Raw genomic sequence first — 25,457 nt, forward strand, 5'->3', positions numbered from 1 at the left:
AGAGTGAACCAGCAGATGGAAGACCTCTCTTTCTGTATCTCACTCTCTGTAACTCTGCTTCTCAAATAAATAAATAAGTCTTAAAAAAAAAAAATGTGGAGTAAAGATGGAGCCCAGATGGCAGAACTAGTTTATAAGGGCTACCAATCTAACTCTGGTTCTTAGCTTGGAGTCAGAAGCAGACTAGAAATTGACTCAACTAGTTCAGCTGACTCAATTAATCCCCTGAACTTAACCACTTTCGCCCTCCCCACATCTGTCTTATTTTCCTGTGGTAGTTTACAATAAATGTTCAAAATATATGACTTACTTAGTTCATTCATTTATTCCAGTAACAATATTTGAGAATACACTGCATACCAGATACTCTTCCAAAGACTGACAGCAAGGTCCAAGACAATCTTTACCTTCAACAATTGGCAGTCAAGCAGGACATGGTGGTGAAGGGGCGTCAAGGAAATGTAACTGGGGATGCAGTTATATGGGGAAGGGACCAGCCCAGACACAAACTTACCCTTCCAACTTATCTACAGTGGTTCTTTTTTACCTTTTAAATAGTGTGGTGGGATGCACAGAGGGGAAAAGCAAGAGCCAGTGGCACAGTCTAACTCCATAGTCTTGAGGTGAAGGCCACAGAGAAGGTACCACAGGAAGCAGTGGCAGCCACCAAGGACACAGTAGGCTGAGTCCCCAGGAAAGAAAGGACACCTGGCACCCATCAGAACCGAGAGAAAGGGAGCTAACGTTGATCAGAGGAAATCCCCACATGCACTCTTGCAGCATTCTGAAAAGGATTCAAAACAAGGAAGAAACTGGGCTGTGAGTTAAGACCACATACAGCTGCTCATCCGCTCCTCTAATGCTTCAGAAACCTTTCTTTACGGTTGCATCCTAACAGCTCAGTCCTTGGCCCTCAGAACACCATGTAACACCCCTCACCAGCTCACACTACTGAGGTGCCCATCCAAATGGAGAGCCTGTTAGTACGTCACAAAGGGCAAGGGACCAGCCAGATTCAACAGTTGTCCTCACAATTTACCTACACTTGGATTTGAGCTCCCAGGTATAGATGGGGCAGCCAGATCCCTCACTTCACTCACTCAACAAAATGACTCCAAAAATATAAAGCTTCTATGCCTTGTGTGATTCTTCACCCCTAAAAGCTCAACTTCTCCTTGAAGCGGGGCACTGAACCTTTGCTCAGATTGTTTTTTGGTTATGCCTATTTTTTTTAAAAAAGACTTTTATTTATTTGAAAGGCAGGGTTACAGAGGCATAGAGAGAGAGAGAGAGCGTGCGAGCTTCCATTTACTGGTTCACTCCCCAAATGGCCACAATGGCCAGAACTGGGCTGATCCAAAGCCAAAAGTTTCCCAGTCTCCCATGTGGGTGCAGGGGCCCAAGGACTTGGGCCACCTTCTGCTGCTTTCCCAGGCCATAGCAGAGAGCTGGATTAGAAGTGGAGCAGCCAGGACCGCAGGTGGCAGCTTTACCAACTACGCCACGGTGCCAGCTGCTTGGTTATGCTTTTGATGACAGAATATTCCACTAGGTCTCCTAGAGGCCCTAAAGCCAAGGCTTATGAATTTTAAATAAATAACTGAGTTCCACTGCCACCTTCAATTGAGCTGAGCTTTTAGTATTTTAAATAAAGCTACCCTTTCAATTATTAAAAAAAAAAAAAAAGGAAAGAAAAAGTTGGTTTAAGGGTAGCAGGATAGACATAGGCTTCCTTATTTTGGACTGGCACAAACTGGTGTCAGGACTGGGGGAAGCAGATGTTTAGCATAGCAGTTAATATGTCCACATCCCTTGGGGCCGACGCTGTAGCGTAGCAGGTAAAGCTGCCACCTGCAGTGCCAACATCCCATATGGGTGCTGGTTTGATGGGGAGTGAACCAAGAAGACTTCTCTTTCTCTCTGCCTATCTGTAACTCTTGCTTTCAAATAAATAAATAAATCTTAAAGAAAAAAAAAAAGAAAAGAAAAGTCCGCATCCCATATTGAGTACCTCGCTTTGGTAACTGGCTATGGCTCCTGATCCCAGCTTCCCACCAATGCAGACCCTGGGAGGTTGTGGGTTCCTGCCACCCAGCCCAGCTCAGACTCAGCTCTTGAGGGCGTTTTGGTAGTGAACCAGCAGACAGGATCTTTAAAGACAGAGAGGAGGGAGGATTGGGGTCTGCAACTGGAGATCAGCATCTTGTTTTCCATCTAAGTCTTGGAGTTTAAATTTTATACAATTGCATCTTTAAAGAAAAGGAGAAGCAAAAGGATCAGGGGACTGAGTGGAAGTTCCTCAGACAGACCAGCTTGTGAGAGAGATGGCTGCAGTGTTCTGCACCACTCCTACCCTTCACTGTTCACACCCAGGAGACCTCCACTAGCCAGGGGGACGAGAGGGTTTGTGCTAGCTGAGCCTTTTCTAGAAAAGCACTGCCCAGACCTTCCTCACTTCGGCTTTCACACACCCCAAACCCCATTTTTCCCAAGGACAGAACATCCAAATGACAGGAAGACCCCAAAGGTCTCCAAGCAAGGAGGAACTGTCCAAATGCCCGGCTCACTCCCAGCTTTTCCTCAGAGAAGAAAATAAGAAAAAGGTTCTTCTGGGCTGGCGCCGTGGCTCAACAGGCTAACCCTCCGCCTTGCGGCGCTGGCACACCGGGTTCTAGTCCCAGTCAGGGCGCCAGATTCTGTCCCGATTGCTCCTCTTCCAGGCCAGCTCTCTGCTGGGGCCCGGGAGTGCAGTGGAGGATGGCCCAAGTGCTTGGGCCCTGCACCCCATGGGAGACTAGGATAAGCACCTGGCTCCTGCCTTCGGATCAGCGCGGTGCGCCGGCTGCAGCGCGCCAGCCAAGGTGGCCACTGGAGGGTGAACCAATGGCAAAGGAAGACCTTTCTCTCTGTCTCTCTCTCTCACTGTCCACTCTGCCTGTCAAAAATAAAAAAAAGGAAAAAAAAAAAAAAGAAGGTTCTTCCTCTGAGGGCTATCATGAGTCTAATACTATCATCTACACACACACACACACACACAGTGGTGACTGAGTGGTGACAAGGCAAACGTCTACCTACCCACTCTGTCACAGAATCCCTCAGCTTTCGGTATGACAGCTTCCCTGTGGAAGCTCAGTTTATAAGCTGTTACTCTGCAGGCCAGGTGACTTTCAGACTTTGGCACCCATGTCTATTTAGATATCAAGCTCGGTTCCTAAGCAACCGGCCAGTCCTCCCTCTCACTTCCCCAATGAGGGAGCCAGCTCAACTACACCAGCAGAACAGGTCAAACAGAGCTCAACTCCGGACAAATCAGTGCTCGAGGGAACTTAAATGAAAGCAAGGGGGAAAATGTGGTACAAGAACAATGAAGAAGGGTTCTGGTTCCATGGAGTTTTGTCTTGCACAAGTAGAATGAAGAACTTGAATTGGAGTTCTAAAGCTCAATGCAGTTTCAGGCATTATTCCAATCTTTTTTCTTCATAACTGATGAACCTGAAGCCCAGAGGTTACATGACTTGTTCAAGGCACATTGAAGACAAAGCTGCAGCTAGAATCCTGGTATCTAAATTCCATAGTCAAATCTTTTTCTACTGCCTCAAACTACTACTGGGAGGCTTACAAAAGAAAAGCAAAGCCTGAAGGATGATTTTTCCATAAATTAAATCAACTTTGAAAGCTAAGAATATTTGGAGAATCCAAGACTTCTATCACTGTTAGGGAAAAGAGATTGAAAAGCTGGTTAAGTCTGAATAATAATAATAAAAAAAAGCCCTATATACAATATCATAAAAAAGAGAAGGAGAAGCTGGCACTCATGGTTACTGGGCCGGCAGGGCTGGGGGCAGCTGCATGCTGGGGGCAGGCTGCATGGGCTGCCAGCTTTCCTGGGTTTGCAGGATGCGGTACAGTTGTTTCAGCTGAGCAACGATGTTGTCTTTGATGTCTGGAGTTGAGATCTGCAGGCGGACACTGCCACTGTCAAAGGATCGTGTGAAGTCACCAGAAAACATCTCATAGATCATCCGCGCCACCACCGGGATTACCTGTTCAGGATACAGAGCACACAGGTATCCTCTGAGGACAAGATCTTTTTGAACAGGAGGAAGGACCCAAAACTGAAAGATGAGGCCCTGGGGAAGCCCTCAACTCTCATGTCTGGATACAGAATGTACCTTTATCTCTTTAGACCATCATGCCTAGGTTCACTCTAGAAGTTGGTTCAAATGGAAGAATCCAGATGCACACCACATGCCTAAATAAATGACTGTTTACTTAGTGTACTTTTAACCAAATGTCACTTAGTGCCTGCCTCATTGTGTAACTCTGGAGACCAACCCCAAGTGGCCCTGCTGCCACTCCTAGAATGAGATTACATTCTTAGAAATAATTTAAAAGGTTTTCATGTAAAAGCTGCTAAGGGTCATATAAAATATGAAATTAGAAATAATTTAAAAGGTTTTCATACAAAAGCTGCTAAGGGTCAGCAAGACTATAATGTCAGTAAGAGAATGAAAGATAAGTTTCTATCCAATCTGTCATCCACTTTTAGGATCTTGCATTCTCCAGTTTGGTCCTGCTGTAGCCTAAATCTGCTAACCCATCTGATGGAATAAACCTTCATAGACAGATGGAAGCTCCATCAAGGTTCAACCTAGACCTGGGGGCTAACTCACTGGCAGACAGGAACACATCCTTATCTACTCACCTGAACCAAGATGAGTTTCCTGTCCAGGGGTTTCCCATCTGGCCATTCTTCCCCGAAGCATAAATAGATCTCAAATGGTGGCTGCTTTTCTATCTGTCCTTTCTGGTGGGCAATGAGTTCTGCAGAAAGTAGAAGAATAAAGTTGGCAAAGTCATTCCCTATGCACTTGGTAAATATCATCTTTTAGAAAAAGATTCATTTATTTATTTGAAAGCCAAAGGTACAGAGAGAGAGAGAGAGAGAGAGAGAGAGTGTGTGTGTGTGTGTGTGAGAGTGAGAGAGACAGAGACAGAGAGATCTTTCATCCACTGGTTCAGGCCCCAAAATGGCTGCAATTGCCAGGGCAGGGTCAGGCTGAAAAACCCTATCTAGGTCTCCTACATGGACCCAAATACTTAACCATTATCTGCCACCTTGCTATGTGAATTTTCAGGAAGCTGGATAGGAAACAGAACAGCTGAGACTCAAATTAGCACTTCGATATGGGATGCTGGCATCCCAAGCAGCCACTTTACCCACTGCACCACAACACCAGCCCAAGTAAATATTATCTTTTATGTTGCCCAGTAAAGCAGCCACTAACCACATACAGCTATTGACTTCATTAAAAAAAATTTTTTTTAAAATTTATTTTTGACAGGCAGAGTTAGACAGTAAGAGAGAGAGAGACACAGAGGAAGGTCTCCCTTCCATTGGTTTACCCCCCAAATGGCTGCTACGGCCGGCGCACTGCGCCGATCCAAAGCCAGGAGCCAGGTGCTTCCTTTCTGGTCTCCCGTGCAGGTGCAGGGCCCAAGCACTTGGGCCATCTTCTACTGCCTTCCCGGGCCACAGCAGAGAGCTGGACTGGAAGAGGGGCAACTGGGACAAAATCTGGAGCTCCGACCAGGACTAGAACCCAGGGTGCCGGTGCCACAGGCGGAGGGTTAACCTAGTGAGCCGTGGCACCAGACCCTTTTTTAAAATTTTAAACTAATTAAAATTAAGTAGTTCCTTGGTCACATTAGTCACATTTACATATTACCAACCACATACGGTGTGACTAGTGGCTATCATATGGACAGTACACACATAGAACACTTCCATCATTCAGAGCATTCCAATGGAAATCACCAATCTAGGCTTGGGTTGTTTTTTGTTTTATTTTTAAGATTTATTTATTTTTATTTGAAAAGCAGAGTTAGAGAGAAGGAAAGAAATACACAGCGATAGAAAGAGACAGAGAAAGAGAGAGAATGAGAGCAAGAGAGAGATCTTCCATCTGCTGGTTCACTCCCCAAATGGCCACAACAGCCAGGGCTGTGCCAGGCTAAAGCCAGGGGCTAGGACCTTCATCTGAGTCTCCCACATGGATGGCAAGAGCCCAAACACTTGGGTCTTCTGCTGTTTTCCCAAGAGCATTAGCAGGGAGCTGGATCAGAATCAGAGCAACTAGGACCCACTGGGCTTTGGGTTTAAACTCTATTGCAAAGTTCACATCTCAATGCTGTTCCCTAAAACTGTGTGTTTGAATTCACCACTTGGATATTTCCCAAACATGTATATTTTGCTGAGTATGATGAAGAAGGTCACTTTTCAAACTTAAAGGTAAGCTAGTAACATCTGTGGACTAGTGAAAAGGCTGCCTCCCTCTTCTGGAGCCACAACCAACATAAAAAAATTAGCTTCCATGTAGATAGCATGGGAGTGGAACCTCCTTCTTCACTTCCGTTTTCAAAAGCAAGGCTCTTGGGGCCGGCACTGTGGCTAAGCCTTCACCTGTAGCACTGGCATCACAAATGGGTGCCAGTGTGTGTCCCAGCTGCTCCTCTTCCAATCCAGCTTTCTGTTGTGGCCTAGGAAAGCAGCAGAAGATGGCCCAGGTACTTGGGCCCCTGCACTTGCATGGGAGGCCCAGGAGAAGCTCCTGGCTTTGGATCCGCCCAGCCCCAGCTGTTGTGGCCATTTGGGGACTGAACCAGCAGGTGGAAGACCTTTCTCTCTGTATCTCCCTATGTCTGTAATTCTACCTCACAAATAAATAAATAAATAAAATCTTTAAAAAAAGAAAAGAAAAAAAAAAAGAAGAAGAAAGGCTCTCTCCTCCCTTGACCTCAACCAGAAGAAATGTGTTGGTTAAGATCTTTCCTGTGCCAGAAAAGGAGAGAGGAAAAAGGGAAAATGGAGGAAGAACCACTTCTAGGGAGCAACTTCCATCATCAACGTTCTGAAAAAGAACTCACCACTAAGGAATGTTTCCAGGCAAAACAGCTTGACCTTCTTTTGTCTCTCGATCAGATTGGGGGCAACAAGTGATGGGGCACACGGCCCAGACCAGTACACCTTGCACTGGCACAGCCTGATGGCATAAATGGCATGACCGCTGACCTCCAGGATCAGTCCTCTGTCCATGACGTCCAGCAGTTTGCTTGTGAACAGCTTCTGCTTCTCATTGGTGATATGCTCCGGACCTGGGAATTTGACCTGCTCCAGACTGACAGGACCAAAGAGCTCCTCCTGGTCAGGCATGGGGCCCAGGTCCCCATAGAAGAGCCGGCAGCCCTGCGGGTTGCTCACGGTCATAGTCTGCCCATACTCCTTCCCCCGATACTGAAATTTGATGTCCAGGTCAGTCACTGCAAATGAGAGATGACAATGAGAATCTTGTTCCACTGCTCTGCCTGTCCCTCCAAAGGCTCATGCAAGTCCATCAAGAGGAAGCCACCTCTCAACCAAAGTCCAGGAAGACCACTGCCATAGTTATCCTTCCAGTAATAAAGGGAGACATCAACATATCCCTGGAACGCTCACTCAAGAGCCTTCTTTGAAGCAAATAGCTTAAGGTCCTATTCATGCTATCTCTGTTCAGTCACCACACCCTAAGGGCTAAAACTTCACCAAGAAAAGTGCTGGGACCTGGTATCCCCACTTCCTACTGATGAAGTCTTCATATCAACAGGCATCAGAAGGAGCTAAAAACTAAGGAATTTGACTTTGTCGCATTTTTGGCTCACCATTTAAAGAAACCAGGAACAAAAAGAAATAGCAAGCCATGGTTCTCAAGTTACACATGTGAGCGCACACTGGGGATCTGTTCTAACAATATACCATACAAGGATACAGTTCACAGCCATGGAAATTTCCACTCAGAAAGTCTCCATTGAATCCACTAGATCTTGTCAAAGCTATTTAACTTCCTGAATATAATTTTAGTTCTCATACTCTACCACAGCTAGAGAGGAGCACTAGAGAGACTAGGAGCAAAGGGAGACCAGGGCTCTGGCATTGAGTCAAATTCTCTATCAAATTCAGAACGAATTTTTTTCTCTGGGTCCTAAATGCCCCCCAAATCAAAGAATCTCCTCAAGCAAATCCATGGTTATTAACCTTCTATCTCACAACTGGCCCAATCACTAAGTACCCTGGCCTGACTGACAAACCCAGGCCAGCACCCACCAAAAGGTGAGTAACCAGGCGCTGTAATCAGAGATGCCCATGGCTAATAGGTATGGGCTGTGAGTGCTTTATTTCTTCCTTGGGTGACTCACTGGTACCCGGGAAACAGAAAGTGATTCTATACATGGCAAAGAAATGGAAGCAAAGACAGGACAACAACAAAGAAAAAAAACAAAAGGAGGAGGAGGAGGAGGAGGCGGAGAAAAGAGTATTAGCAAGAAAGATCAGGACTGGCTCACTTACTTGGGAGAGAGCTGATCCATAGCTCTGGAGAGCTGTAAAATGGCTGGATAGGTGCCTGGGGTACTTCCATCTCCAGAGGTTCTGTTTTGGGCCATACTGTTTCAGGGCTGCAATTGCCTACACTACAGTTGCCCACACTGGCTGGTGCCATGGGAGAACCTAGAATAGAAGGATGTGGGTGAACAGGCAGAGGCAACACACATGCACACATCTGACCTGAGCCTCTAAGAATTAGCAAGGTCAGTAGACCAAAGTAAAACACTGGACCATGACCCACTATGATCTCACCAGCATAGCAGCGATTCCCAGAAGCAACAAAGTAAGGAATAGGTTCCTATTCTTGTTTCCTGATCATATTATTTTACTCATAAACTCATAGTTTCAAAACTTTATTTACTGGAAATTAACAAATAGACAAATGAGTTTTCTCTAAGGGTTAAATTTAAATTGGCATGAGGGAGAGATTCCTTGTTGCAAAATTTGGCCCCAGAAATTAAATAAAAGCTGGTTGTCTTCCACAAAAGGAACTCAACTGAATTAGTTCGCTTCAACTAAGCATTAGTGTTCAGAAATCCCATTAAAAACAAACAAGTGGAGTTGGTATTTGTTGCAGCAGTCAAGGCATCACTTGGGATGCCTACATCCCAGACTGGAGTGCACGATTTCAAGTTCTGGCTCTGCTCCTGATCCAGCTTCCTGTAGTGCACAGCCTAGAAGGCAATCATACTGGGAGACCCAAATTGAGTTCCAGTCTTGGTTTCAGCTTGGCCCTGTCCCAGCTGTTGAGAGCATTGATCTTTCTCATTCTGTCTCTCTACTTTTCAAATCAATGAAAAAGTAAAATCAAATAAAATTTTAAGTAGTTTTATATATTCCTAGAAGGAAAAAGAACCTAGGAAGATCTGTCTTCTCAAGAAGGAAACAATCATCCTATTAAAAGTTGGCTTGCTCCAAAATCTAGAGATGTCTCCTTCTAGCCTCGTCTCGTAGGCATTTATTCTTCAACAATTCATCATCCTCTGCCCCAACAGCTCTGAAATCACAGAGATTAATTCTTTGGCCCTGTCCTTACAAGTCTGTTTTATTTTTTTTTAAAGATTTATTTATTTATTTGAAAGTCAAAGTTATATGGAGAGGAAGAGAGAGAGAGAGATAAAGAGAGGAGAGGAGAGAGAGAGAAGGAGGGAAGAAGGGGGAGGGAGGGAGGGAGAAGGGGAGGGAGGGAGGGAGGGAGGGAGAGAGAGAGAGAGAGAGAGAGGTCTTCTATCCAATGGTTCACTCCCCAGTTGGCCGCAACAGCCAGAGCTACACCGATCAGGGGCCAGGAGCTTCTTCCAGGTCTCCCACGCGGGTGTAGGGGCCCAAGGACTTGGGCCATCTTCTACTGCTTTCTCAGGCCATAGCAGAGAGCTGGATTGGAAGCGGAGCAGCCAAGTCTCGAACCGGCTCCCATATGGGATGCCGGCGCTTCAGGCCAGGGTGTTAACCCGCTGCATCACAGCACCAGCCCCCTTACAAGTTTGTTTTAATCTATGAGGGTACTTCAAAGAGTTTATGGAAAACCAGCTTTTTGAAGTACCCTCATAGGCATCCATTTTCCTTTTTGTTTCCTATAATATTCCAAAGAGGATCCAAGGCAGCCCAAAACATAAAGATATACAATATTAGCTTTAAGAAAATGAGAACAGAAATAGGAAATCAGGATTCTGGAAATAGGTTCCATCCTTTTAAAAGTGAGATGAGTCAGCCAAAGATTTGAGAAAGGATTCTACATTTCCAGATGTTCAACTCCTGAGATTTCAAGAGTGGCATGTGGTAATAGCATCTGGCAGATTTCTATAAGATTATTTTTTTCCTATCACTTGCTTGCACAGATATAAATGGCAAGATAAGTGAAGGAGGGCCAGTGGACATACAATAAAGGTTTTCCTGAGGCTGGTATTGTGGTGCAGAGGGTTAGGCCACTGCTTGGGATGTATCCATCCCATATCAGGTTGCCAGTTCAAGTCCTAGTCACTCTGCTTCTAATCCAGCTCCCTGCTAATGCACCTGGGAAGCAGTGGGTGATGTCTCAAGTACTTGGGTTCTTGCCATGCATGTGGGAGACCTACAAGGAGTTCCTGGCTCCTGGCTTCAGCCTGCCTAAGCTCCAGCTATTTCGGTCATTTAGAGAGTGAACCAGTGGATGGAAGTGCTCGCTCGCTCTCTTTCACTCTCTTGCTCTCTGCCTTTGGAATAAATTACTTTCAAAAGGGTCTTTATGATTCTCAAAGATAGGAGCATCACATAGAGCACTGTATTCCCAATTGCTAAAGAAACCACCCCTATATACTATGTTTCTTTAGGTGGCATAAGTTATTACATAGCAAGTTTGACACCCAGCCAGATGGCACCAGGAAGTGAAAGCCACTCAATTGCATGGCAGTCCTTTGACTAGAAGCATCTTGGTAGACAGATGAAGTAAAGATGCTTTCAGCAGAGCAATTCAGCTCATGTTGGAACATCCTTAGAATGCACAAAGGAAATTCAGTACCTATTGCATAGGCCAATAGCCTCCCAATCTCTCATTTTTCCTAGGAAGCTGAATTCAAAAGTTCATAAAAGAAAGTCTCTTGCAGATAAATCCTATCAGAGCCTTGATTTGGTAGCTGGAGAGACCAGTTTCCCATAATATAGCCTAAGCAGAATGGTCTCTGTTAAGAAAATGACACTGAATTTGGAAGACTTGGCCTACAACTCATAAAATGATGTCTGCACTTGGCTAGAAGGAAACTAGCAAAATTTATAACTGCTGATGTATTTGTATGTGGGATTGAGAATGACTTTAGATTGTTTATTTGGATTAGAATGTTCCCTATGCCAAGAACCCACTTCCACTGCACTGAGATAACTAAGCTGGCAGAGTTCCCTGGCCCTGACTCCTGCTTGCTAACAGACACACAGCCTGGCCAGAAGGTGCCATCACTGCTCCCTGGGCAATGGTGGCAAAAGGGTCGAGGTTAGTTCCAAGGTTAAAGGTCCCACACCTTCCTCATCCCTCTGTATCAACCACTACCCTACTCACCATTAATGTTCAGGAATGGGAAGGTGTCCTGGATGGGAACATGGTGCTGTGACTGATCAAGCTCATCTTCCTCATCATCTTCATCCACATCATTATCTTTCTCATCCCAGGGAGCAGATCCTGTAGATCCTACCCAAGACACACAAGCCAACAGGTGAGCAGTTTAGGGTGTGCTGTTGTCCTGGCAGCTGCTCCAAGCTAGGGCCTGCTAGCACACTGGGTCCTTGAGCTTAGCATGTGCCCTCAATGCCCTAGCTGAAAAGAGTGGGAACCAAGAGTATGTTAGGATCTGGTTCTAACTTTTCCTAAAGAACCCTTCCCGGGACTGGTGTTGTGTTGCAGAGGGTTAGGCTGGCTAATACAAGCTTCTACTCAGGATATGCAAACTTTATTCCCTTCCAAAACTCCCTTACACATTAGCATACCTCAACATTACTTTCCTCCATACTGGCAACCCCTTAAAGACTCACGAATACCACCCTTTCACCCTTGTAAACCTAATATGAAGAACAGACCCCTGCTCACAGCAGGACCTCCCTGGAGTACAATTTTAAACTATCTGGCTCTTAGGACTTGTTAAGTTTTAAGTCAACAAGAGGATCAGATGATACTCTTTTGGCAAAGTACCTGACAATCAAATGATCACTAGCCCAACATTTATAGAGAACCTAATAACTCCTACATGTCATGTCAATTAATTCTTACAATATCTTTTGAAGAATACAGGGAAGATGAGCTCTTAGAGTTGCAGAAACTGAACTCAAGAGGTCAAATGACTTGATTCAAGTCCTACAAGTAGTCAAGTGATAAGAGCCAGGTTTAGAACATAAGGCTTCCAAGTTTTAGTCCTTCCTCCTTCAAAATGACTTGGCCTCTCACGTCCCAGGAGAGGCTATTTTTACAGAACTCTATAGCCCCTCCACTTTCTCATGCTTTAAGCAAACAGGTTAATGACATATGCCTAAGTGAGCGAGAAGACTTTGCTGAGTTTACAGCTTTTGTTCTCTGGATCCTTTCTAGGGATAGGTTTTCTTGCTTTACCAGTCTTCAGTTTTGTATACTAGGCTCTTCCCAAGCTGACTATCTCCTGATAGAGCCCAGCCAGAATCTGACATAATTCCCATGGTCTCCCATGCACCTGGGGCCTCACCTGGGTTAATGATTGAGCCCTGGGGCTGGGGGATGTCACACACTTGATATATCTTCACTGGGTTCATGGGCACCTCCTTGGTGCCATCGTACATCAAGTTGAATTCCCTGCTCTTGTTGAGAGCACAGCGGAGCTGGGCCTTCCATTTAGCGGGGTCAGGGTCATCCACTCCTTCCTGGTACTTCCCTGTTTCTACAGCCCAAGCCTGCAGGACAAGAAACCATAGCGAGTGCCTAATATTACCCAAAACTACTGCAAAGCATGTGCTCACCTTTTCTCATACAGACACACAAATACCCCGGGCATGACTGCCCCAACACCCAGCCCCAATGAACGCAGACCAAAGAAGGAAACACTACCCTTTGATCAGGCAAGGCAGGGCCTAAATTAAGCCATCTGCAAACATGGTCTTTTGAAAGGAGTAGCCTTATCTCAAGCTCTTGTACTAGCACCTGTCAAGATGACAATGTTCCAATGAAGGGTTGAAAGTCAAGTCAGGGTGGGGGTGGGGGGAACAGTTACTGTGGCGTAGCAGGTAAAGCCACCACCTGCAACACTGGTATCCCAAGTGGGCACCAGTTTGAGCCCTGGTTGCTCCACTTCCAATCCAGCTCCCTGCTAATGAGCCTGGGAAAGCAGTGGAGAGGGGCCAGTGCTGTGGCGCAATGAGTTAAAGCCCTGGCCTGCAGTGCTGGTATCCCATATGGGTGCTGGTTCAAGTCCAGATGCTTCACGTCCAATCCAGCTCCCTGCTAATGCACCTGGGAAAGCAGCAGAAGATGGCCCAAGTCCTTGCGCCCATGCACCTAGGTGGGAGAACTAGAAGAAGCTCCTAGCTCCTGGCTTTGGCCTGGCCCAATCCTGTCTGTTGAGGCCATCTGGGAAGTGAGCCAGCAAATGGAAGACCTCTTTCTCTGTTTCTGCCTCTCTCTCTAACTCTGCCTTTCAAATAATAAAAAAAAAAATTTTTTTTTTTTGACAGGCAGAGTGGACAGTGAGAGAGAGACAGAGAGAAAGGTCTTCCTTTTTGCCATTGGTTCACCCTCCAATGGTTGGCGCGGCTGGCACGCTGTGGCCGGCGCACCGCGCTGATCCAAAGGCAGGAGCCAGGTGCTTCTCCTGGTCTCCCACGGGGTGCAGGGCCCAAGCACTTGGGCCATCCTCCACTGCACTCCCGGGCCATAGCAGAGAGCTGGCCTGGAAGAGGGGCAACCAGGACAGAATCCGGCACCCCGACTGGGACTAGAACCTGGTGTGCCAGCGCCGCCAGGCGGAGGATTAGCCTATTGAGCCACGGCGCTGGCCTAATAAAATAAATCTTTAAAAAAAAAAAAAAAAAGCAAGCAAGCAAGCAGTGGAAAATGGCCCAAGTGCTTGGACCCCTGCACCCATGTGGGAGACCCAGAAGAAGTTCCTGACTCCTGGCTTCAGCCTGGCCCAAACCTGTCTGTTGAGGCCATTTGGGGAATGAACCAGTGGATGGAAGATCTCTCTCTCTCTCTCTCTCAGTCTCGTCCTCTCTCTCTGTGTAACTCTGACTTTCAAATAAATAAACCTTTAAAAAATAAAGAAAGTCAGACGTGAAGTCCAGGGGACGGCACTGTGGTGCAGCAGCATAGAAGGTTAAGCCTCTGCCCGCTATAGCATCCCATATGAGCACCGGTTCGAATCCCTGCTGCTCTATTTCTGATCCATCTCCCTGCTAATTTGCCTGGGAAAGCAGCCGAACATGACCCAAGTCCTTGGATCACTGCACCTACGTGGGAGACCCAGAGGAAACTCCTGGCTCCTGGGTTTGGACCGACTCAGCTCCAGCACTTAGCCAGTTCCAGTCCTTGTGGCCATCTGGAGAGTGAGCCAGTGGATGGAGGATGTGTGTGTGTGTGCCTCCTCTCTCTGTAAGATTTGCCTTTCAAATGGGTAAATAAATCTTTAAATAATAATAATACAAGAAAGTCAAGTCTGGGTAAAGTACACACAACAACATACATGGTAACTCTGCATACTGGATTTCAGGTAACTGGGGGAAAGAGGGTTACCCATTTTTTAACAAGAGCTGCTTACATGACTGCCACAAAGGGATCGCAGACAGCATGAAGAGTTGGCCTTGCTGGCTCCTCCAATCTGATCCATCAATGCAGAACTACAGAACTCAAGTGGTCCTTAGGAGCACAGGGAGCACACTGGGGGGTGAGCTTCCCCCACAGGCTGGGAACGCTGCGTCCTGATAAACCACACCTCCTTCCTTCCCCTGTTTGCTCAAACTGCGACCTCATGGGAGCAGCTGGTGGCAGGGGCTGAAAAGCCACTTGGACTCCTCCACTTTGGCTTTCAAATGTAGAACTCACAGCACTGTCCCCGTATGAGGGGAATAAGGAGCTCTCCCAGAGAGAAGAAAGAAAACCCGGGCTGCTCACACCACAGACCAAAGCCGGGAGGAGAAACCCAGCCCCACTGCCAGGTCCAGAAGGCACTGAGGCTCCCGCCCACAGGACGCCACTGCTCTGCCAGGACTAACACATGCTCTGGTCTCCAAGCTTTCTCAGGAGCGTGACATGTCCTGGTGCAGAGGAAAGGGGGACCAACTTCTTCAGGCTTCCCGAGCACAGCACTTGCTTCTGATTCAGACCAGAGATTCCTCCTCAAGCTGAAACTGAGTTTTCTGCCTCGTCCTTTGAGATCTCTGGTCTCCCTCAGTCACCCCCAACCAAGCCTCACAACCCAGAGAGGATTTCTTCCAGGAGACACTCTAAATCCTCCTCCTCCTTGTCCCAGACTTGGGTTCCACTTGTGGAGTGGTTTAGAAGGATGAAGGCTGACAAGTTCTTGCAGCTTACAGCACTTAGCAGGCACTGGGGGACCTAATCCTGTCCATTCCAGCCAATCCCTGTAGGGGACTTCAATCTCACTGGCTCCTGGTGTCTGGGAGGCACATCTCCAGTCACCTGGTGGTGCCTGGCTGTGGCCTCTCACCTTGTCCCTCCCGTTTGTTTGATCCTCTGTTCCCATGCTCTCTCACCGGCCCCTCCCAGTCAACTCTCTGTGCAGACTTTGGTGGGTCTGCAAACTTCTGTGGCTCCCTGAAGCCCTGCCCCCCATGGAGAGCAGCCAAACTCAGAAGCACAGCTGTAGCCCCTCCTGCTCTCCGCATAGCATCGCCAGGGCCTATGCACGAGACACTGACAGCCCTTCCCTTTGCTAGTGGACTTTAGAATCAGGAAGAGCAGGCCCACAAGGTACCACGTGGCAATCACTGCGATGTATAAACATTGCCTGTTCAAACCTATTCCAAGTGTGCCAGGGGAGGTTCAGGTCACTGTTGCAGGCTCTTATTTCTCTTCCTGAAACAGAGCCAATCTCGGCATTTTTGCAGTGTTTTATAGATTCCTTCCCCTGCTTTGACTCAACTCTCACAAAAATCCTGAGAGGGGGCTGGTGCCTGCAGTGCTGGCATCCCACATGAGTACCAGTTGCAGTCCCAGATGCTCCACTTCCATCCAGCTCTCTGCTGTGGCCTGGAAAAGCAGAAGATGGCCCAAGTCCTTGGGCCCCTGCACCCGCATGGGAGACCTGGAAGACAAGCATGGCTCCTGGCTTCAAATTGGCGCAGCTCCGGCCATTGCGGCCATCTAGGGAGTGAACCAGCAGATGGAAGATCTCTCTCTCTGCCTCTGCCTCTCTGTAACTCTGTCTTTCAAATAAATAAATAAATCTTTAAAAAATAATAATCCTGTGAGGCAGTCAAGGCTAGCTGTATCCCCATTCTACTAGGAAGAAAGCTAGAGCCCAGTGAAGTTCCATGACTTACCCAAGACCACACATGCAGGAGACGGTACTTGGATGTGAGACTGAATTTTTCAGTCCCTGCTCAGAAGGGCTGGTATGGATGGGGGCGGTGTAAGAACGCATGGGTTCAAATCCTAGCTCTAATGTTCGCCGACAGTGTGATCTGGGCAATTAGTCAGCCCTTCTGAGATTCAGTTTCTGCTCCTACAACAATCCTCCCTTACAGGACTGTCGTGAGAATGAAATGAGGCAATGGATCCAGGCACCCATTTTGGCCCTCAAAGCTTGGGAGCCGGGTGAGAGCACTCTCCCTTCCTACTGACTTTGAGCCCTCCGTCAGCCTCCGGCAAACAGATGCACAGACGCAAGGCAAAGCAGCCTTCCTGCAGCCACCCTTTCCTCCATCCCCAAGCACGTCACCATCAGGAACCAGCCTCATCCCCACAGACAGCCACTGCCACAGGCTCCAACAGCAAATCCAACTTCAGACCAAGTCCACAATGGCAGTCCTATCCCTTGGGCCTATCGCTTTCTCAGTGCCAACTCCAACAACTGCTGCTGGTTGATACATTTTTTCCTAATCACTTTTACATTATTTAAATCTAAATTAAAAATACTTGTTTATTTTCTTTTGGAGTACCCTTGGGCCAATTTTCTTTCTGCTTCTCCTCTCTACTCCTAACCTCTCCTCTAGGGTGGAGACCCTAAACACCTCTAGGGTGGCTTTGCTTTCAGCCCTGAGCCCACCTCCTCTTCCCTTTACTTATCCAATCTCAGCAAGAACCTGGGGCATCGACCTTGGGCGGCCTGAAGGGGGGATTGGATCTCACTTCTGACTTCCAGAACAAGTCAGAGGACAAGAACAAACCAACCCACTTCTGCACGTCTTAGGGGTACAGGGACAGAGGCTATTCATGAAATGGACATGACCCACCCAGAAGCTGGTCCAGAATGGAGGCAAAGCCACACAAACCCCTTCCCCCCTACTTCTGCCTTAAGGGAAGCCTTGGTTCCACTTAAATTTTATAAAATGCTTAAAATGCTACATTATTAAACCTGGTTTTCAGCTAAATAAAATGACTATCATGTCAGAGTTTTTTTTTTTTAATTTAGGAAAACATACTTGCAGAATAAAAACTTATAATTAAGCCACCTTTAATTTTTAAGCAAAGGTTATAGACAGAGGCAAACTATTTTAACACCAGAAGAAAAGCTTACTGAGAGTCCTCTATCCCCATCCAGTAAGCGAGATGAAGAGCCTGCTAACACCCCCTGATCTGTCTGGGTCTGCACAGCCCTCTCCAGACCCACACATGTATCTTCATAGCAAGAACCCTGAGCGAATGAAGAGGAGCAGTCAGCTGCTGACCCTTGGGCTTTCCGATCAACCACATCACTACAAGCACTTGCAGGAGTTTAACCAACCCCACTTGGGATCATTTGGGACATGAATTGTGTAGCTTTAACCAACAGGAAAGAATATGTAACATATCCTACGGATATAACAAAAGTGATGACTATGCCTGCTAAGTTTGGGCACCTCTATCACAAACATTCTTTCTGTTCCATCAGAGTTTTGAATCTAGTATACTCCTTCTGCCAAAATTGAAAAAGCAAATAAACAAACCCATTAAGGTCTAAGAGAACAGGAAAGAAATGCAAGTCAGATGACGGAAGAAGTCCTTTACCTTAAAAATGGTATTTTCCTCCTCTTGTTGGGGGCTATGCCGTGTGGCATGTTTCCAGGGAATCTGGAAGCGTTTGGAGTCCCTGTGTAGCCAGATGAGCCCAGGGTACAGGCCACTATCCACCTGGGCCACCAGCCAGGGCTTCAGCCGAACTCTGCGGGGGTGGAGGGCCATGATCTGGGGGGAGGCAGGGAGTGAGAGGGAGGGAGAATAAGAGAATTAGGCCAGCCACTGGGAACTTCTCCCAGCTACCATTCCCATACGATAGAGCTACTGTTTCACTAGATTACGGCAAAGAAACTAAATAGGGGAATAAACTGTGCCAGGTGGGAAAGAAAAGAAAGGAGGTTAAAAGGTTCTTTTGATTCTTATTCCAAAGCCATTTATACTTCATGCTCTAGCCAAATCAGACTTATCATGGAAGTAGATCACATTTCTTGTATTTAAATCCTGAAGCAGGAAAATTAAAAGGTGATGTCATCCCGGCTGGAACACAGGCCCTGCTGAAGTACTAGGGTTTTGGAGGAGAAGGGAAAATTGCCTTTCGATCTCATCTCAGGGGAACCACCAGCACATGGGGAAGAAGCTTAAGCATGTTCTTTATAAACATGACAACTAACGGTGAAAGGGAATGTTGCAGTGAGAAAGGACACCACGTCGGACAGAGAGAAGTGACAGGTGGGCCCCGGGTTCCAATAGCTTCACTTACACAGGTGAGCTGGCTGTGTCCGCGGAGATCTGAAGAGCCAGGCTTCAAGTCCTCTTTCCTTGTTCTGTGCCACCAGGAGACTCTGTATCAAGAAAACGGGATCCCTACCGGTTACCTATGCCACAATCCAGCACCAGGAAGGAGCCTTGGGAACACTGGGAAGATAGGTTCTGAGACTGCGTCCCGAGCACTGCGTCTGGCCAAGCTCAGAGCCCCAAAATAATTAACTCCCACAGAACCTAGCGCTGAGTACTACAACCATAAGCCAAGCCCTGCCCCGGCAGGACAGGTTCCTCACCCGGGTCTGTTTATCTCCCCAGAGGCTGCAGGGAGGCAATGGGTCCCAGGCTGGGTAAAGTCTGCAATTGATTCTCATGCAAATACATGGGCATAGTCGATAACACTGGGCAGTGGCCCTCACTCACAGCGGAAAACAAAACCCTGCCCAGACGCGGTACCTGGTGGAAAAACCAGTAACCAAAGAATTGTTCGGTGGTGCTTGGGTTGTTTTGGGTGTTTTTTTGGTTTTGTTTTTTGCTTTTATTTAAAATGAGAAACAGAGGCCCGGACCAATAACATTCATTCAACAAATATTTGTTTACCAGCTACTGTGTGTCGAGTGCTATGTTCCTTACAAAATACAAAAGCTCAATGTTCTCACTGCTTCCTGAGGAAATCCACATAGGGACTGCCCAGGCTCCCCCTCACCCTGAAGCTCAGTAAGTCGCCTCTTCACCTGGATCACAGTTCTGAATTAAAACCACTTGAGTTGGGACCGGCGCTATGGCTTAGCAGGTAAAGCCGCTGCCTGAAACACTGGCATCCCAAATGGGTGCCAGACTGTTTCTGGCTGCCCCACTTCCAATCCAGCTCCCTGTTAATGGCCTGAGAAAGCAGTGGAAGATGGCTCAGGTCGGGCCCCTGCATGCACATGGGAGACACACATGAAGCTCTGTCTTCAGCCTTGTTCAGCCCATACCGTGTGGTCTTCTGGGGAGTGAACCAGCAGATGCAAGATCTCTCTCTCTCTCTCTCTCTGTCATCCTAACTTTTAAATAAATAAATAATCTTTATAAAAACCAACCAAACAAACAAAACACTTGAGTGAGCTGAACGCTCCCACTTGGAGGAGTTGGGGCTGGGGAGTAGAATAGCTAACAGCATTTCTCTCCCCAGCCAGACTCCCAACAAATGGGAGAAGCCCAAACCCAAGTCTGCCTCTGGCACTTTAAGAGCAAGGTAGGACCTGCTCTCACCTGTGCCTGCTGACCCAGTTACCAAGTCCTGCAACTGAAACCTTCCCCCAACCCCCACCCCCCAGCACAGCTCACAATGGGCAGGTGAGATTGGCATGCAGTGTTCAAATGTTTCTGTTCTCGGGCTACTGTAAGGTGTTCTGTGGGACAGCAGGTGATGCCATCACACTGTGGAGTGTGAGTGGTGTGAGTGAGTGTGTGTGTGTGTGTGTATAACTTGTAAGGAAAAGGGAATGCATAGTCTCCCAAGGACACATGCTGCCTTCTTCTTCCCAGTCCAGGCCTTACTAGAAGGGGGTGGGGAGGAAAAGGAGGAGAGGGGAATGAGCAGCCAACTGGCCAGCTAGTAAGGGCTTTGGAGAATTTCTATTGCACTGCTGGTAAGACCTGTGCCTGGGTCTGTTCGACACATGAAATCCAACTCTTGACTGATCATGGACTTGAAAAAAAGGCTTATTGTAGTTAATCTATAGCCCATCAAGAAAAAAATGAAGGTAACCAGGCCACGAAAAGGAGCTGCACCCTGTGATGGGGAAGGAGAAGCAGCCACCCATAGAGATCAGTGGTTAGGATCTAGAGCCCCAGTTCTCAGTGTTCTCCCAGATGGGACTACACATGAGCAAGCCCGCCTTGGCCCACGGGCGGGGCCCAGCCTCCTGCCCTCACACCCTCTCTCCTTCCCTGCCAATCCCCACCATCTTTGAAAGTCAGCCAAGATCTCCCCCACCTGCCACCCACTTAGACTCTAAAACAGGCAGAGAGGGAAAAATTGAAAACAGCCAAAATGACTGACAGAGGAATAGTTCATTACATCACAGCCACAGGCTGCACTACCGAGCAGCCATTAATCGCGAGAACCAGGCCAATTCTTATGGGATTTGGGGAAATGTTTACAATATGAAGGTAAGGAGGGAAGGTAGTATATACCTTGTAGCAATACAAGGGCTCTTTTAAAAGTTCATTGGAGGGGCCAGCACCATGGCTCAATTGGTTAATCCTCTGCCTATGGTGCTGGCATCCCATATGGGTACCAGGTTCTAGTCCCAGTCGCTCCTCTTCCAGTCCAGCTCTCTGCTGTGGCCCGGGAGGGCAGTGGAGGATGGCCCAAGTGCTTAGGCCTGTGCACCCACATGGGAGACCAGGAGGAAGTACCTGGCTCCTGGCTTCTGATCGGTGTAGCTCCGGCCATAGCGGCCATTTGGGGGGTGAACTAACGGAAGGAAGACCTTTCTCTCTCTCTCTCTCTCTCTCTCTCTCTCACTGTCTAACTCTGTCAAAAAAAAAAAAAAGTTCATTGGAAAAATGCCTCTTATGAAAAGATGATGCAAGGATTTCAAAAATTTTGTACCAAAATAAACTTATCGTTTAATCCTATTTCTCCAGGAACTTTTTGAAACATCCTTGCCTCTCCATTTGGGAACATACACATGCTGGCATCCATGGACACACACACAGAACTGAAAAAAGGGGAAGACAGGCAGCAGTGCAACAAGATTCATGACAGGGTTGCATGATGATGGACTTACAGATGCTTTTATACTCTCCCATATACCTGTATACATCATTCACATCTTCATACAATGATCTGTTTCCATTAAAAAAGTTTTTTTTTTTTTTTAACTCCAAGTAGTATTTTTTTCAACCGCAGGAAAGTAACTAAGACATTTCTCAGGAAGGAGGGTAACCAGAACCCTCCACATCTGCACACTTTTACATAATGTGTCTGGTTTCACCCTTATAATTCTATAAGTGACACCATCATATCCATCTTACAGCAGGACTGAGGCATGGAGAGCCCAAGCGGTTTATCTGAGGCTAGGACCCTGCATCCCCAGTGGGTGCTGCGCCAAAGCTGGCCACTGCACCACGCCTCCTGTCTTCTCCACATTGAGAGAGCACAGCCAAAAGCACCAACCAAAACCCCATGGAGGGCCAAGAAAGTAACTAGGGAGAAGATTGCCTGACACCTGCTCTCACCTGCACCTGCACCTGCACCAGGGCTCTTCCTAAACACTCTTGCCACTCAAATCCCAAGGCCTGCAAGAGAAGGGGCTCAGCCCTGGTATCTCTGGCTTCCATCACAGCAGAATTCAAGAGCTGTGCCTGGAACAGTTATTTACCACCCAAAATACAAAGATAGTAACTCACTGTCTTCCCCCTCAGGGAGTGTGGAGCGAGGGTGCTTTCAGCCTCCCCAGGGCACTAACTGTCCTCTCTGACACCCTCATCCAGGGCACAGGGCCTCTGTGAACAGCCCCCTCTACAGCCTCTGCCCAGACCAGTTTCCAGGCACTGCTACTGCAGAGCCAAAGATCAGCTGGCTGTCAGTGGCTCTGCTCAGAGGAGGACCTGCCTGCCATTTCCTGCCTCTGGACAGGTCTTATGGGAGGTCCCATTTCTTCCCTTCTTCCTGGAGAGGAACCCCAGCCCAAGCTCTAAGTTTCCCAGTCTTCCTTCCATTCGGGTCGGCCCCACCTAGGGGTAAATTCTGGGCCTCTTGCCCTAAATTCCCACTGCTTCCCCTCCAGTAGAAGTTGGGGGCTGCAGGGGCGGACTTGCTGGGAGTTAGGTGTTGCAGTGGGGTCTCACACATACATCTAAGCCTAAACTCCTGCCCTGGTCAGCCCAGCGTTCACCAACCCCTATTCTACCTCTCCGTTCCCTGGCTGCCACAATTGATACCCACCCAGAGAGCTGCGGAGGGGCAGGGCGACCCCTTTCCGGAAACGCAGACTGTCTGGAAAGAGCAGCACCCCAGGCCTCTTTCCCCACTTCTCCACACCCACCATCCAGCCCCTTCGGCAAAGAAGGGCCTCACCCCCGGAGCAGCCACGCCTGGCGCCACCCTCCCCAGCACCTAGCTTGGCTACTGGGAAATCCATGGGTGTCTCCCAGGCCCAGGGCAGGGGCCTGACTGGGCTAAACAAACTCAGGGAGGGAAACAAACCGGCCAGATCTCGAGGTCGCCCTCAACTCTCCCAAGTTCCCAAAGCACCCACCGGGGCCAAGGGCGGCCGGGCCCAAGAAGCGGCCCCTGCCACAGAGGCCAGCGGGCCAACCGGTTGGTAAGACCGAGGGGAGAGGGAGGGGGTCCTGCGCTTCAAAGGACGGTGGGGTGGGCAGGGGGCCAAGAGCAGCAAAGTCCGTTTCGGGGCGGAAGGGAAAGGGAGTGGGCCCAAGTGTGGGGTCGGGCGGGGCCCGCGCTGCAGAACCGGGACAGCCCCAAAGCTACCTGGAGGAGGGCGGCAGGCGCCCAGTCCCGGTGGGTATCCGCAACGAAGTGGATGTCCCCAAACGGACTCTCCCATCCCCATCGAGGCTAGAACGGACCCCTCCCCACCGGCGGGCCTGTCTCCTCTCCCTCAGAGTAGTCTCCGCGTGTCGGCGTCCCCACCTTGGCTCAATCCGGCTACCAGAGGCGGACGTCCCTCTGAACCAAGTCAGCAGCGAGCAGCAGACGCCGGCCTCCGCGCTCCTCGACGGCTCGGCGGAGCGGCGCCCCGCTCAGCGCGGGTAGGGACTTCGGGTTCCTCTCTCCGTCCCGCACCAGCCCTTACCTGCCCGGCCCAGGTGCGCGGAGCTGACGTCAGTGCCTCGCCCCGAGACGCCTCTGCCCACTCCGCCGGCAGGCCACGCCTCCCAGGTGTAGCCACGCCCTCCGACGTCCTGGATTGGCCGCCTGGGAGAAATAAGATACTTTGCGTGCCTGGGCGGCCCGGCCCCGCCTGGCCTCTTCCCACCCTACTCCCCCGCTTCTAACCAGGGCTAAGAAAAGTCCCAGGCTCGGGCCTAGCCCTTGTGCCTCGGGGCTGGTGGTCCTGGGAAAGAAAAGCGGCTGGGAGGTCAACTCCAAGGCTAGGGAGGGCCTCTCCTCCTTCACGTCCCGTAACTACCCCATGGTCCGGGGACAGCTAAGAACGACAGGGGGTTCCAGAGTCTGAGTCGGCCCTGCCAGGCCGTGGGCCTGCATGCGTGGAGTTAGCGATGGGGAAGGGATTCGGGACACGGGGTCCCGTCTGGGGAAGTCCATGTGGTTCCAGGGCTGGAATTCTGCTTTCCGTCTGCCCCTTCCCTGTGTGACGGTAGGTGAGTCTCCTAGCGTCTCAGTTTCCCCACCTGTTCAGCCAGCACCATAACTCCTGCTGTTTCTAATCACGGTCATAGACTGGCCTCTGGAGCCACCGAAGGGGGCTCAAACCCCAACTCCATCAGTCACTGCAGGCTTGGGAGAGTTTCTTCAACTCTCTGGGCTCTCTTAGCTGTAGAATGAGGCTTAGGATAGTACCTGTCTCACGGTAGTATGGTGGGAATTCAGTCGGTGACCAACATGTACAGGATCTGACACTTGGCATCCTATGTAGCTACTTGCAGTTATTGGTGGTGTAAGGATAAAAAGCACCATGTTACAGACAGTACCTTGCACAGGAAGAAGGTTTCCCTTGTAATCACCTGGGAAGTTAAGTCCCCTTTTCCCTCCCCCCACCCTTCACTCCCCACCTCCACACACAGAGGACATACCTACAGGGAGCAGGAGATAAACCAGACAGATCCCACCTTCCAGCACTGCACTGTCAGGTGATGTGGGGCACAAGCAGGCACTTGATGTCATTGTTCAGAGAGATGAGTGAGAAGCTGAAGAAAGGTGCAATGGGCAGAATTGTGCCCCCACCCCAAACTCATATGTTGAAGTCCTGACCCTCACTACCTTGGAATGTGATATTTTCCAATGGTAGGGTCTTTGCGGAGGTAATGAGGTTAAAATGAGCTCATTAGAGTGGGCTGCAACCCAACAAGACCAGTGTCCTTACAAAAGGAATAGATGTGGGCTCAGAGACAGACACTTGTAGAGCAGATTTGACGCAGAGACCAAGGGAGAAGACAGCCATCTGTATACCAAGGAGAGGCCTGGAGTAGATCCTCCACCCCACTTCCCCAACAGCCCTCAGACCCAACAGCACCTTGGTTTTGGACTTTTTAAAATTTATTTATTTGAAAGTCAGAGTTACAGAGAGAGAGAGAGAGAGAGAGAGAGAGAGAGAGAGATCGATCTTCCATCCGATGGCTCACTCCCCAGATGGCTGCAACAGCTCAGGCTGAGCCAGGAGCCAGGAGCTTCTTCCAGGTCTCCCATGTGAGTTCAAGGGCCCAAGCTCTTGGGCCATCTTCCACTACTTTATCAGGCTGTAAGCAGGGAGTTGGATTGGAAGTAGAGCAGCTGGAACTCAAACCGGTGCAAATATGGGATGCTAGATCACAGGCAGTGCCTTTACCCACTGTGCCACAACGCCAGCCCCTGGTTTTGGACTTAATTTCCAGACCAATATTTCTTTTTGTTACTGAAGCCACCTCGTCTGTGATATCTTGTAGATTCCTGTGTGTGGGTTAGAGCCCCAGAGTGGTGATAATGCAGACTCCATTCCT

At 48.6% G+C, this 25,457-nt stretch overlaps 1 protein-coding gene across 2 annotated transcripts; it reads right to left on the reverse strand.

Annotated features, from left to right (window-relative positions):
- Positions 1–323: 323 nt before the first annotated feature.
- Positions 324–23,622, reverse strand: IRF6 (interferon regulatory factor 6). 2 transcript variants are annotated; one of them, XM_062210284.1, is made up of 9 exons: positions 23,594–23,622; positions 18,781–18,862; positions 18,072–18,248; positions 12,598–12,802; positions 11,448–11,576; positions 8,384–8,542; positions 6,928–7,320; positions 4,706–4,824; positions 324–4,043 (listed from the first exon to the last, which is right to left on the reverse strand). In XM_062210284.1, the coding sequence occupies exons 3-9, from the start codon at positions 18,243–18,245 to the stop codon at positions 3,819–3,821; spliced, it is 1,404 nt and encodes a 467-aa protein (XP_062066268.1). In that variant the 5' UTR covers positions 18,246–18,248; positions 18,781–18,862; positions 23,594–23,622; the 3' UTR covers positions 324–3,818. The 2 variants fall into 2 exon arrangements, with proteins under 2 accessions (XP_062066268.1, XP_062066269.1); XM_062210285.1 differs by lacking the exon at positions 23,594–23,622 and adding an exon at positions 23,431–23,466.
- Between the last annotated feature and the right edge of the window lie 1,835 nt (positions 23,623–25,457).

This window comes from Lepus europaeus, chromosome 14 (assembly GCF_033115175.1).
Source record: "Lepus europaeus isolate LE1 chromosome 14, mLepTim1.pri, whole genome shotgun sequence".
NCBI lineage: Eukaryota > Metazoa > Chordata > Mammalia > Lagomorpha > Leporidae > Lepus > Lepus europaeus.